The following is a 13,720-nucleotide window of genomic DNA, read 5'->3' as shown; positions in this document are numbered from 1 at the left end:
CCACTTTTGGTGGGGAAACAAATTTTCATTTGCTGTTAGTGGAAGCCTAAACTGCACTCTTTAAGTAATTTAGCCATACCTATCAAAATGTAAGATGCACACACCCTTTGACCCAGCAATTCCTTTCCTCAAAATCTATCCTACAGAAATACTTATACACAGGAGCAAAGTTATATGTAGAATTATTTATAATAGTGAATGTTCAGAAACAACTTTCCATCAATAGATGAATCATTAAATTGTGATACAATCACACTATGAAATGCTATGCAGCCATTTTTTAAAATGAGGTAAATTTCCATGTATTAATACAAGGGGAAGTCCACAATACACTGCAAAGCGAAAAAATTAAGTTGCAAAACAGTACATATAACATCCCATTTTTAAAAAAAAAACTATACATACAAGTGGGGGGTATTCATACATGTATATATGTATTAAAAATACAGATATATACACATGCACATAGAAAAAGGTCTGGGAAGACACCCTAATTAGAAGTTATTCTTAGAGAATGGGAGTAGGGAGAGGTACTAAGGGGAATTTCCCGTCTTTCACTTTTTACTTTACACGTTTATGTTTTGTTAGAATTTTGTCAACTAACATTAATTACTTTTGAATTTTTATCACCACAATAAAACGTTTTAACGAAATAGGCACTTTTGTAATCAGAACAATCAGCAGCAGTGCTGTAATCTATATATTTTAAGTGAGAATAACTCCATATAGGTATCAGGTGACTAATTTATTTAAAATTTTCAGCTAGAAGACCTAAGATAAAATTAGGGCAAATCAACACTGAGTTTCAATGAGGTACTCATGACTTAATACAACAGGATGTGGGCAAACAAAATATAATCAGGATAAGTGAAGAGTCCCTAATTTCTGGAGGAGAAAACTAACTACAATACAGTAAACTCCATCATACTCAGGAAAAATTGTGCTTTCACCTTTTTGGTGGCATAATCTCCAGGGTTTACTCAACTCCTTGGCAAAGGTGGGGAATCATAAAAATTAGAGCTTTAAGATACCTCACAGATCATTTAGTCAAATCCCCTCATTTTATAGTTGAGAAAACAGGCCCAAAGTGGTGAAGCAATTTGCCTAAGGTCCTATAGTCTGTTAAAGCCAGCTCTAGAAGTCAGGTTTTTATTCCAGGTCTAGAACTTCTTTTCAGATCTTCATGAGTCTTCAGTATGATGACATGAAATATTTTTAAATCTATGAATATTAAATACTCCTATGTTTAAATTTTAAAACAAAAATGCATAACAAAATTAAAATGTGCCTCCACTAGCACAGATGATGAACAGTTGACTGTATCTAGTCAAAACACATTATTGGTATAATAATGTAACACTTTCTTGAAAAATAATACGTAAAATTTCTGTGACTCTAACTATATTTTACCATTTACTTAGGAAGTACTGTTTTATTCTGTTTTCTAACTAATCTTCAATTGGCTGTGCCTCTTAACCCTTTACCTTCAGTTTCTCTATGTCAAGTAGTTGACCTATGTATAAACACTTAAAATCACCATAGAAAGCCTGCAGTGATTTAAAGAATCCTTTTGTGATGTTGATAATTACCCCCAGTTTGTCTGTTTCATAAGAAATGAGCTCTCTGTTCTTAAAAGCATAGATAGATAGACAGATAGATGAATGGACAGAGGGGACAGAAGGGACAGAGAAAAGAAATAAAATTAAAACAGGGAACAATTTTTTTTTTGTACAAGGCAAAAAAAAAAAAAGATAAGAGGAATGAGGGGTGGTTGTTGTCAGGAAGGGAGTGGCAGAGAACCACAAGCTAAATTAGTCAGTTTATATTTTAAAAGTAAACTTGAATACTATGATGTATAAATGGAATAACAACAACGTAACCTTCAGGCTATTATTAAAGTGGTGTCCAGTTTTAAAACCTACAACTTAGGGACATGTGGGGGCCTTGGAGAGATTTCAGAATAATAAAGATAAAAGGGTTAAAAATGAGCCAAGTGAGGAAAAATCAAAACTCCTAGTGTGTCTAAGAAGAGAGTATCAGAGGTGACTCAACAGTCCTCAAGAATATGAAAAAATATCGATTTCAGTGAGTGGCTGGTTTGAATTTCTACAGCAGAAAGTAATTTTACTTAAATTATTATAGCATATATTTCAACAGAGAAGTGTCTCGCCTAGGATATCTATCAAACAAAAACTCCAGAGAAGCCTGAATGTTGTCCACCTCTCCCACCCTTACTAGCTCAATTCCTCATCTCAAAGAATGGGTCAGAGGGTAGATAAGACATCTTCGGAATGTGAAGGTTTAGACTTCTCTCAGCCATACCACTCTGAACATGCCCAATCTCATCTGATCTTGGAAGCAGAGTTGGGCTAGTTTAGTACTTGGATGGGAAACCGCCTGGGAATACTAGGTGCTGTAGGATTAAACAAAAAAATAAAATATAGACTTCTTTTGGGTCTAGCTACGTTCACAAATCTTTTAGCTTCTGTCCCTCAGGCCCCAGTGTAAGGGTGAGCCCTTTCTGTGCTATGGATAAAGGGGATTAATTAGTAGTAAATACCCAGATACATGTGTAAACTTGAATTCCTTAAAAAGTATGTTTCTCCTCAACATGGATGGGTAAGAGGGCTTGGATTCAGGGTTCTTGCAGAATTCAGTTACTGTGCTAAAATGGCCAATTTAACACCAAAGAGAGGGAATTTACCTGGCCTGATATTAGAAAAGAAAAAAAAAAAGACTGAACAACTAACCAGATGTGCCTGAACTTTTTTTTTTGTTTGTTTTTTAAGATGACCAGTAAGGGGATCTTAACCCTTGACTTGGTGTTGTCAGCACTACGCTCTCCCAAGTGAACTAACCGGCCATCCCTATATAGGGATCTGAACCCGTGGCCTTGGTTTTATTAGCACCACACTCTCCCAAGTGAGCCACGAGCTGGCCGTGCCTGAACTTTTTATCTCACTTTTGTCTCTTGCATTTTCTTGTCTTGTACAGACATCTCTTGAACTGAAGTCTAAGGTCTATGAAGAAAGAGAATAAAATATACAGTAATCATATTTTACTTGTACCACGACCACCCCACCCTACCCTACTCCCAGCCCAGCTTTTAGCATAGGGCTGGACACACAGAAGACTACTAATTAGCACTTGTTAAATGAATGTCATCTTTCCAAAATTTTAATACTTTATTTTATAGTTGCTTTTTCTAGTTATTCTCCGGTTCATTTTCTAACACTGCTGCCTATGAAGGTTACATCTCTCTCTCTCTCTACTCTTCCTTTATCTCACAGAAATACCTGTTCTTCCCTATCCCCTCAGATATCTTTAGTCATCTCATTCCCGAACTACCAAAAACCTCTTAACTTCTTCAATTCAGCTGCCACTCTTCTACTTAGAACCAAACATCACTGTTAAGTCACGTCAATTTCCTCGTGTTTTGGACACATCACTTTCTATACCTTCTTTCCATGCTGAACTATGTCAAAACTAGCTTTGATTTTCCAAATGACAAGATTCCTACCTCCCCTCATTCCAACCCTTCCCAAAACCCACTCTGTAAACCATTTTAGAACATATCGATGAGATGAAAATATCCACCCATCAAAAGTTCTCAGAGTTCAGGCCGGCCCGTGGCTCACTCGGTAGAGTGCGGTGCTGATAACACCAAGGCCACGGGTTCGGATCCTATATAGGGATGGCCGGTTTGCTCACTGGCTGAGCGTGGTGCTGACAACACCAAGCCAAGGGTTGAGATCCCCTTACCGGTCATCTTTAAAAAAAAAAAAAAAAAAAAAGTTCTCAGAGTTCATTCACCTACCTTTCTGCCTATACCAAATCCACTTAGAAAAACAAAAAAAAAAGTGTCTCAACTGAGGTAAAAAGCCTATGAAAGAAATAGTGTTTGTTGGTGGTGTGTGGGTGGGTCAGAGGATGAGTGCATGTGTGTGTGTTTATGTGCACATATTACATATGTATAAACACACATATAAATACTATATTTATATCATAAATATATTTGCCCCAAATTAGCACAAACCCACAAGCTTAAAAACCAAATTTGCTAAATCTGACCCAAACCCCAGGTACTGAGCCTATGGCTACTTCCTGCAAACAGATGTGTTACCTCTGTGACAAAGTCAGCTGTGAGTTGCAAGAAGGATAGGTAAATATCACTATAGGCAATTATGATTTTGCTTTTTTTTTAACTTAAATGTATACCTTACTTATCACCTCAGAATATTGGCCATGTTGTAGGATTTCTGCACAATACTCAGCATATTCTAGACACTGAAAAATACTAAATTTACAACTTAAGCAGGAAAACAGAGGCTTGCTTCACAGTGGTTTAATATGAACAGAGTTGAATATGACATTGTGTGACAGAAGAGTGAATAGTTTGCTGAATAAAAGCCCCGAGTCAGGATATATACACATCAGAAATGGGGCTTCAGGCTCTCAGCACTTGTGCACAATGAAAGAAGGAATCTTTTTTTAAAAAAGTCTGTAACAGAGGATACAAATCAAAAAGGTAGCAATAACACCAACGTTGGCGAGGTGGGAAAGGGAGCAGAGCCTCTCACTAGGGGCTGCTCAGCCCCTGGCACAGGCTCGGCAATTGGAGAGCTGTCTCAGGAAACTTCAATATTTAGATGGGCTCCAAATCCTATGTCAAAATCCAATCCTAATCTCTGATCAGGGTCATGTCAGAATCAACAATCCTTTTCCCCAAGGCCCTGTATAGAAAACTCCAATCCCTCCATGATAGGGAGTCTAAGCAAAGAGCCCCTACCTTTCACCTGGAATCAGAATTAAGTGGCTCTCATCCCACCACTTGGGACAGATATCAGGCCCTAGCAAACAAACCATTACCTCTCAGACAGAAGCCCAAGATAGTTGCCACCCTCAAGAAGCTGCTCCAGATTCTAAGATTTAGAAAATCCATGCCCAACTGCTATCTCTAGTTCAACTTCTGGGCACAATACTGGAGTTCTGTGGGAAACAAGTGCAGGCAGTTCAATAACTTTGTGACCAAGCTGGAAAGGGCAGTGATAGCTCTTGCCCCTGAGCCCCCTCAAACAGTTCAAAGTACTTAGGAGAAGTCAGAGACTATATGGTTTGTTTGTGTGCTTCTGCCACGTGGCAGCACTAAATGGGATGGGGGAAAGGGAGAATGGAAAGAAGAGAGTTGTGAGGCCCTTCCCTACCACCAGGACGAACCTAGAACATGATCCACTCCCACCCTTCAGGGAGTTACTTGGCAGTAGTGAGTTATCCCCGCCCCTCAAGCCACCAAACCTGCAAAGCTAACCCATAAAGTAGCTTGGGGAGGGAGAACTGCTGGCCCATACTGACTTACTGACTCACCTGCTGGTGAGCAAAAATAAGAAGCCAGAGTGGGGAGCCAAAAAGGGAGAGGGGCCAGGCAATAGGAGCTTTCCTGCTACCCTGTGGTTTTCTTCTGACTCTGAAGCAGCCATGATGATGGGCCCAGAAAACCCAAACACCTTGCTCCACACAACAGACTGCTTGGACTCTAGGAGGATTACTGCCATGAAAAGCAACAAGGGAGAGAGAAAGCAACAAACAAAAATAACTGTTGAGAAAACTGGGAGCAGGCCTAGAGAACAGGGAGAGCTTTTGGATCTCAACCACCTTCCCAAAAAGGAAAAAGTTCATGCATGTAGGAAAGGCAGGATTTTCCTCTGCTCAGTATTCCTGGTTAACCCTAAGAGTAAAAAAACTCCCCTGGACTTGTAGCATCAGTCTGTATCCAAGTGCCTCACCAGCACAAGCTCCCCATCCCCACAAGGTTAGACTTCGGGCATGGGTAAAACTGCCTTCTAGTCCAGTCCCCCCACCCACTCCCAAGCAAAGGGCATCTGCCTGTGGTTTCCCACCTCTCCTCAGAGAAAAGGATCCTAGCAGAGTACCCACACGGTGCAGTCAGGTACCAAGGAGCACAATGCCAGATAGTCTATCAGGCTAGGGGATGGGCAGCCAACTTCAGATCAAAGAGAGAGAAAGGCTTAGTGTAAAAACCAATGTCATTTCAGCAGGAAAGTAGAGGGCAAGTGGTGAGAGGGGCTCCTACTGGCGCACCTTCCCGGGGACGTAGTTCCTGTCAATTGCCTCCTCTTGCAGGAACATGTGTAGGCAGCGTTCATTCTGAGCCAGTGGGTGCCCAGCAATTCTATAAAGAGACCAAGATGGTTATCAGTAGTATTTGGAAATCAGAAAATTAGCAGAGGGATGGGGGTTTGGACAGGAAGAAAGGGTAAGATCAGCCCTAAGGTTTGAGCCAGTGGAGGACAGCAGTAGGGTACCACCTCAACCCTAATATCATAGAGGGGAAGGGGGACAGAGGAGCAAGCTAGGGAAATCCCTAGATACAACCAACATGCAGTGCTTTCACAGGCCCTGAAGTACAGGATTAGAATTCTGCTCAAAGGAATGGAGTTTTACTGTCCAGTCAGCCCACCACAAAATTGGCACCACACCATAGTAACCATTACAAAAGACGAGGTAGACAAACATATAGAAAGACCATGATGGCAAAAGTAGCAAGCAGAGCCCCCAGGAACATGGCTTACTTGTTAATAAACTGTTCGAGGCCCTGCCTCCTTTCCTCAATGAAAGACTCCTCAAAGATCCCTTCATCTCCTCGAAAAGGGAGCTGCCGCTTCAAGGCTTTCCCAGGCAGTGGTGGTACTACAATCTGCAGGCAGATGCAAAATATCAGCCACAAGGGAGAGGGACAGGCAGAGAATGAGATGGTAAAGCACTGTATACCTCATTTCTTATTAGGTATAGGGTCCATCCTGTCCACAACCAGCAACTTGCAAGAGCTAAGACAATAAGAAGTCAGGATGGCTCAGGTCAATAACTGATCCAACTCTGTTTTTGTGAGAGGACAGGTTTACCATCTCAAAAGAAAGGAAATAAATTCCAAATAATCCTCACTCTCCTTAACAATCCACTACCATCCAAGAATTTAGGTAGGCCTTTCCTGACACTATACTTTCCATTTTTAGCACCTGTGGGAGCTAAGTTGTATGACTTTACTAGCCACTAAGTGAAGTAAATTTTTAAAAAAATTTGTCCTGGATTTACCACTTTCAAGTTTCAAAAGGTATCCCCGAGATCCAACATATTTCAATTTGGTAGATAAGAGTGTGTTCACCCTCTCCATTCCCTTCAAGATTTTATAGACTGTGATCTTATGCCCTCTCAGCCTATGTAGATCTCCTCCTCCAAGGGTGCTACACAGGGAATGGGGTCATCCATACCTTACTATCTCGCTCCAGCTCATTTTTCAGCCACTCAAAGTCACTGTATCGCCGTCGTACACAGGACTCCTTTAGCTTGAAGATAGGTAGATTTGTCTACAGAGAAGGAAGAATGAAAGAAGAGCGATGGTAACCAATGTTCAACCTGTGGTGGCTACCTATCAGAACCATTTGGACAGGTCTCAGTGAAGATATAGTTCCTATGGACCATGCTCCTATAACCCTTCTAAAACACCATCAGGTGATTCTCACACATACATACACACACACACACACACACACTCTCACACACACACAAAAAAACAAACAACAACAACATCAACAACAACAACAACAAAAAACCGGGGAGGGGGGAGAGGAAGATATAACAACCACAACTTTTTTTTTTTAAGTTCTTACAACAAGAAAATGGAGGGGACACACCTGGGTGGGAGGGGGGAGAGGGAGGAGGGAGGGAGGTTTCGGTGATGGGACACAATAACTAACTACATTGTATATTGACAAAATAAAAATAATAAATAAATAAATAAATAAATAAAAACACCATCAGGTGAATACCAACCCTTACCACAACCAACCTCGTCACAGTTGGTGATCACAAGTCTTTTGCTGCTTAGAATTTATACTACAAATAGACTTGTAGTTGTATATAAACAAGTATATACAAGAGTTTTCACTGCATTTTATTATTTGCAATAATAACAAATGTCCATCAACAGGCAATGAGTTAAATAAACTTTGCTATACCTGTACAGTGGAATATTACACAACTATGAAAAGAATGTGAAAGATCTGTATGTGCCAGTATGGGAAGATATTAAGTGGCAAAATCAAGGTAACAAACAGTATATATAGAGAGAGCTTGCCTCTATTTGTGTTTTAAAAAGGGATAGATGTGTGTATATATTTATACTAATAAATAAAATATTTATGAAAAGATATAAGTAATAGTGATTGACTTTGGAGAGTAAGACTAGACAACTATAATGGGTAGCAGAGTCACATTTTTCATTGTACAATTTGAATTTATCATGTGCACATATTACGTTTTCCATTAAAAAGTGAACTTAAGTTCCCTGTAAAGAAGAAGAGATAAGCACCTCTAAGGTATGCCTTCCTCTGTTTTTCCTATCTACATTTTCTCTGTTCTGCAAGTCCCAGCTCCAGTCTCACTTCATCCAGGAAATCTTTCCTGACAACATCAGCTAGATTTGTTGGTCTCCTTCCCCTCTGAACTCCTCTGACATTTATACTTTAGTATTGCCTGACACACTACTGTTTTATGTGTCATGTTTGTCTTGTCTACCAACTAAACTATAACCTCATTAAGATCAGGAACCATGACTACTTCAGCATCTCCCAAAATGCAGAATATGCAAATTATTCAATAAATACTCAACTAATAGAAACCCAATGTATCTGTTTATCCTCTCCTTATCTAGAAAATGCAGGATCCCCATACCGGCCAGCTGTCAAAAAAAACAAAACAAAACAAAACAAAAAACAGAAAATGCAGAAGAAATAGCCATTACATAAATTACATATGTTGGCTTACAATAGCTTGCTCCCTGATATAAATCAGCTTATTCCCACATCTTAAACATTGAGAAGATTCCAAAGGCTCTAGAGGCAACATGAACCCCCTGACAAACAAAAACCCCTGATCTTCACTCCTGTCTACAAGTTCTAAATAGAAATGGCCAACTACATGTATTAATACTAATACTGACCATGCTTCCCCCAGTCAATTCAGATCAGTGGATGGGTAATAAAAGGAACTAGTTTTCTCCTTTCTCTACAACTGCCTCTTAGCAGGAAAAGAACACCTTGGAGCTCTGCTAAAGATTCACACAGTCCTCACTACATCATGCTTTGTAGTCCTCAAGTCCGGAAATTGTCTTTTCAGGATCCAGTTCTGGTATAGGTTGTCAAAAGCCAAATAGCTAGCCAACTTACATTAGTGAGAACTTTATCCAGGATCATCAAGGTCCAAAGAATGTCAATGGGTTGAAATGGAGTGAGATATGTGTAAAGTAATATTTTATTACCTAAACCATTGCATACATGTATTGAAATATCACACTGTGTTCCATAAATATGTGCAATTACTTTGCATCAGTTAAAAATAAATGAATAAATAAAAAATGTTTTAAAAGAATAAGAAACTGGTAATTGGTTTTGTTGGGAAGGGGAACCTTTGGAGGGCAGAGGAGGGAGGGAGACAGTCTTTACAGTATACGTTTTTGTATCTTTTAAATTTTGTACCATGCGCATGTATTAACTATGCAAAATAAACCATTATAGAAAAAATTATCAGAATCCTGCAAGAAAAAACCCTTCAGTATCATATGATTCTAGTTTTCCACCAAAGTTTATTACATATACTGTGATCCACAAACAGTAGATCCTTTACTAGTAGGATTTCACAGAAGCCAACAAAGGACCAAATAAAAGAAAAAAAATGCTGAATAGATTCTTCCAAGACACAGCCAAACCACCCATTGCCATTTTGTGGACTTCCTCCTTTTATTCACAAAAATGTATTCCTTCCCTACTCCCACAGGATGGTGACAATAATGGCCTTTCATCTCAGCACCTAGCCATCTAAGGAAGGGGCTAGCTAATACATACTAGGATAGTCTCCTGGCTCCAACATACAAATCATATGAGGAAGCCAGGATTGTGTAGTACAGAATATTGAGAGTCCTTTGGCTCTGATCAACACAAAGTCAAGGGAAAGGAGAGAAAGAAGCAAAGTTCAAGTCTACAGGATACAGAAAAGCTCCAAATATATCATGTGAGGTCACCATGACACCTCTCCAGACTCCCCATTTGGGGGGGGGGGGGGGGCAGATTCCTTCCTGAGCAAAATAAAAGAGAACAGCTTCAGAAATATTTAGCTGTTACACAAAGAAAAAAAGTGCCATCTGCTTCTACCATACAGAATACCTAACTACCAAAGCCCATTCATTCTCTGAGTTTCATGGTCCCTATAATGCATACCCTGATCAATCACTTAAAATAGCAATTTATTTTTTATTATTTTTTATTTTTATTTTTTTGTCCTTTTTGAGACTGGCCGCACCGCGCTCAGCCAGTGAGCGCTGTGAGCGCACTGGTCATCCCTATATAGGATCCGAACCCACGGCGGGAGCGCTACCGCAGCGCCGCACCCTCCTGAGTGCGCCACGGGCTCGGCCCTAAAATAGCACTTTAAAACCAAATGATTTTACCAATTTTTCCCCAAAACAGAGTTCAATAAAAATATTAAAAGCCTACCCAACCATACAAATTAACACAAACAATACAAATCAACTCAAACCCACAGAAGTAGGAACCACCATCAACTCTTTCATCATTATACAATTAGAAATTGTGGAAGGGACTGATGAAAAGCTTAGTGGGCAGAAAAATTTTGCACAGTAAAGTTTTGTAACTTAGCCTTGCCAAAGAGACTAAAGTGTAGTGAAAAGAGTATGGGCTTTGGAGTCAGACAGACCAGGATTCAAATCCCAGCCCTGTCAGTTATAGCTATGTGTACTTGGGCAATTGCATTCCTCCTCAGTTTTCTATTTGTAACATGGGGTTTTTGAAAGGATTAAGATAGAAACTAAAACCTAGTCAGTGCCTGGCACATAGTAGGCACTAGATGAAAATAGTTCCTGTTGGTATTAGAATACCTGAGGTAGAGAACTATTTCATTCATAATTCCTAAGGCTCTTGGGTAATGCATCAAGACAATGTCTCCAAAACCCCACAGCAGAGAGCCCTTACACTGAACAAGGTATGCCCAGGCTCCCTCAGGTGATTAAGTTCTCCACCACCAACAGTTCCCTGCTTTTATCAATTTTGAAGAACCTAAATTCCATTCTTCCCCAAAGAGATGAATTCAAATAGTTCTTATATAGACAAGTGTTTCTCATGTTTTGCTATTAACTTTTCTTTCTTCAGTTTGGACTCTGCCAAACTTGGAATTTGGAGATAATTTCTCAATTAGATTTCAGAATCCAGGTAGGAGATCACACTTTTTCGTTCAATTCATCCACTCAAATATGAAAACACATACACTCTTTTAGGTCTTCAATGCTGTTTGAGCAGGATGCTGTCCACAGAGAATATCCTGGCCCTCTAGTCTGAGAAAAAAAAAAAGTAAGAAAAAATAGAAAATGGTTCTCAAACTTTTTCACCTATAACCACTTTGACTGGGCAAAAGAATCTACAAACCATGTACTCTGTCTACACATTCCATCCTTGCATTGTGGACTAAGGAGTAGAGAATAAAGTCCTCTGTACTGCATACTGGAAGAAGTCATTCCTGGGGCAGTCCTGAAATATCATGTATTAAAGTAATTACAGATCAGGATTGGAATCCAAAAGGTTAATCTAGGACAGAAAGGTCAAATAACCATTCATATACAGAGAACCCAAATAAGAGCCAATAAATATTGAAGTAAACATCCTGAATACTTCAAATCTAAAGGATCAGTTTAGGATGATAGCAGCAGCAACTGACAATCCACCAATCCCAGTGCAAGGCCAGGTTTCATGGTGAGACACAGCATGTGGTACCTGAGAAATTTTAGCATAAAGATTCTCTCCTTCAGATGCTAATCCTACACAAATCAGGGAAGGACTCAGTCTCAAGGAGACTCCCTTTCTTACATCCGCTCCCACAAGACAGTGGTCTCCCTTTACCAGAGTCTATCTTCTCTTTAATCCAAGGTTTTGCTTAACTCCTTCATCCTAGGGAATTCTTCCATTAGAAAGAAGCCCAGCCTTCCTGCCCTCCCTCTTCAGACTGATTTCTCACAACCTAGTTTAGTTATGGGACCCAGAGATATTTCGCCTTGGCTTTCCATCCCCCAGCCCTCTCCCATGCTCCCTTCCTTCCTTCTGTCGCCAGTCATGATTCCTATCACCTTGAATCCCTCACTCTAATCTTCTTCCATCCTCCCCACCCTATCCAGCCATGCTTCACTTCTTCCTCATGGGTTTTTTTTTTTTTTTTTTTTTTCTCTCAACCCCATCTGATGTCCCCCTCAGGAGTTTTCTGTATCCTCGGGCCACTACTGAGTCTGCAGACCTCTCTCCAAACCTTTCAAGCCCCTTACCCCTAAATGACCCCTTTAAGCGTCTTCTCCGCCGTTAATCGACCCCATAGCAGCTTCCCTCCGCCCCGCCGCGTCCTCCCTCAGCTGTCTCCCTCACCCCGTGACTCACCCGCATGCGAACCTCATAGGTGGTGAAGCGCGCGCGGCCCACGCCCACCGTCTGTGGATTAAAGATGTCGATCTCTAGGAAGTTACTTGGCGGCCCGTAAGCGTCGGTCAGGTCCTGCGGCTTCGAATTAAGGCGCCGAGTGTCAGCTACTGCCGTGTCCGACATCTTTTCGAAGAGGAGACTGGGACCGGGGAAGGGGAGTGGGGGACAGAAGCCGGAGGCAGGAGCGCGAACGGCCCCTCCCGCTCGCAAAATAACCAGCCAACCCACACACAGCGGCGCCACGCACGCGCACGCACGCACGCACGCACGCGCACGCCGCCCTGTCTACGGCCCCGCACCCTGAATAGCGGCTACGCTGACGGCTGCACGTGCTGTAGAAAGCAGTCCTCATTCAGGCTTCCGGGTGGAGTTCGTGGCAGCCCCGGAACCTGCATCTCCAATACGCACCACCCAATTCCCTGCGAAGCACCCAGGCAGGCTCCGCCAATCGCCGCTCCTTAACCCAAGAAACTGTCTAGTACAATGTATCAATCAGTACTGGGCACTGCCCCGCAGGCTAGGATCCCACAGTGATAGGCCGAAGCCCCGTGACCTGAATAAGTCCGGGTTTTCCGCGAAAATAGGAGTGGTCTCTGGAGGGTGGGATTCCAATAATAGTACTGAGAACCTGGAACGTAACCCCACCACTTGTGTCGCTAATAGTTTCAATGCATGCCACGCGCAATTGAGCACTGAGTGAGCACTATATATGGTGCCAGGAAAGCAGCGAGCAGCTAGAATGGGGTAAAGAAAAATGATTTCTCAATCTCATTTTTCAGGAAAATTGGGCATATCTTCATCCTCCACTTGTTGCTCCATAAAGGCTAACTCCACTTGTCCTCAATATTTCATTTTTCAGCAAATTGAGGGCATTTACTTCATACCTTCTATCTCTACTCTGCATAACTCCATACTTGGCACTGCTCTGGGGTTGCTTGCAACACATAATGGAGATAGAACAAAGGGCTACATGAGAACATATTAATATTTATATGACTAATTTACACACCCCACCTTAAAGGGTAGACTGGGTGGTGATTTCAGGTCATCCTTCCTTCTCCCTTCATCTTCCCCTCCTCTGCTCAAAAAATATTTCCCATGTGATTGATGCCTGAAATTCTTTCAACGGAGTACAAGGACCTACAATTCACAATTGTTATTTAATTCAATTT

The 13,720-nt window shown here is 41.2% G+C and overlaps 1 protein-coding gene across 2 annotated transcripts in view; it reads right to left on the bottom strand.

The window, feature by feature from the left end:
* The window catches only part of SNX12 (sorting nexin 12), a 109,521-nt gene extending 96,714 nt beyond the window's left edge, over window positions 1-12,807 (bottom strand). Inside the window, exons 1-4 of one of the 2 annotated variants that reach the window (XM_008567571.1) lie at window positions 12,507-12,807; window positions 7,287-7,382; window positions 6,591-6,715; window positions 6,100-6,190 (exon numbers count right to left, since the gene is read on the bottom strand). In XM_008567571.1, the coding sequence (XP_008565793.1) occupies window positions 6,100-6,190; window positions 6,591-6,715; window positions 7,287-7,382; window positions 12,507-12,671 (477 nt within the window). In that variant the 5' untranslated portion in view covers window positions 12,672-12,807. Of the gene's footprint in view, window positions 1-4,329; window positions 6,191-6,590; window positions 6,716-7,286; window positions 7,383-12,506 lie in introns of those variants that run through there. The other variant, XM_008567570.1, reaches the window with a different exon arrangement.
* Window positions 12,808-13,720: the final 913 nt, after the last annotated feature.

This window comes from Galeopterus variegatus, unplaced genomic scaffold (assembly GCF_000696425.1).
Source record: "Galeopterus variegatus unplaced genomic scaffold, G_variegatus-3.0.2 Scaffold331, whole genome shotgun sequence".
Lineage (NCBI taxonomy): Eukaryota > Metazoa > Chordata > Mammalia > Dermoptera > Cynocephalidae > Galeopterus > Galeopterus variegatus.
Note: the sequence above shows the minus strand (reverse complement) of the source record. Positions and strands in the feature narration are given on the sequence as shown.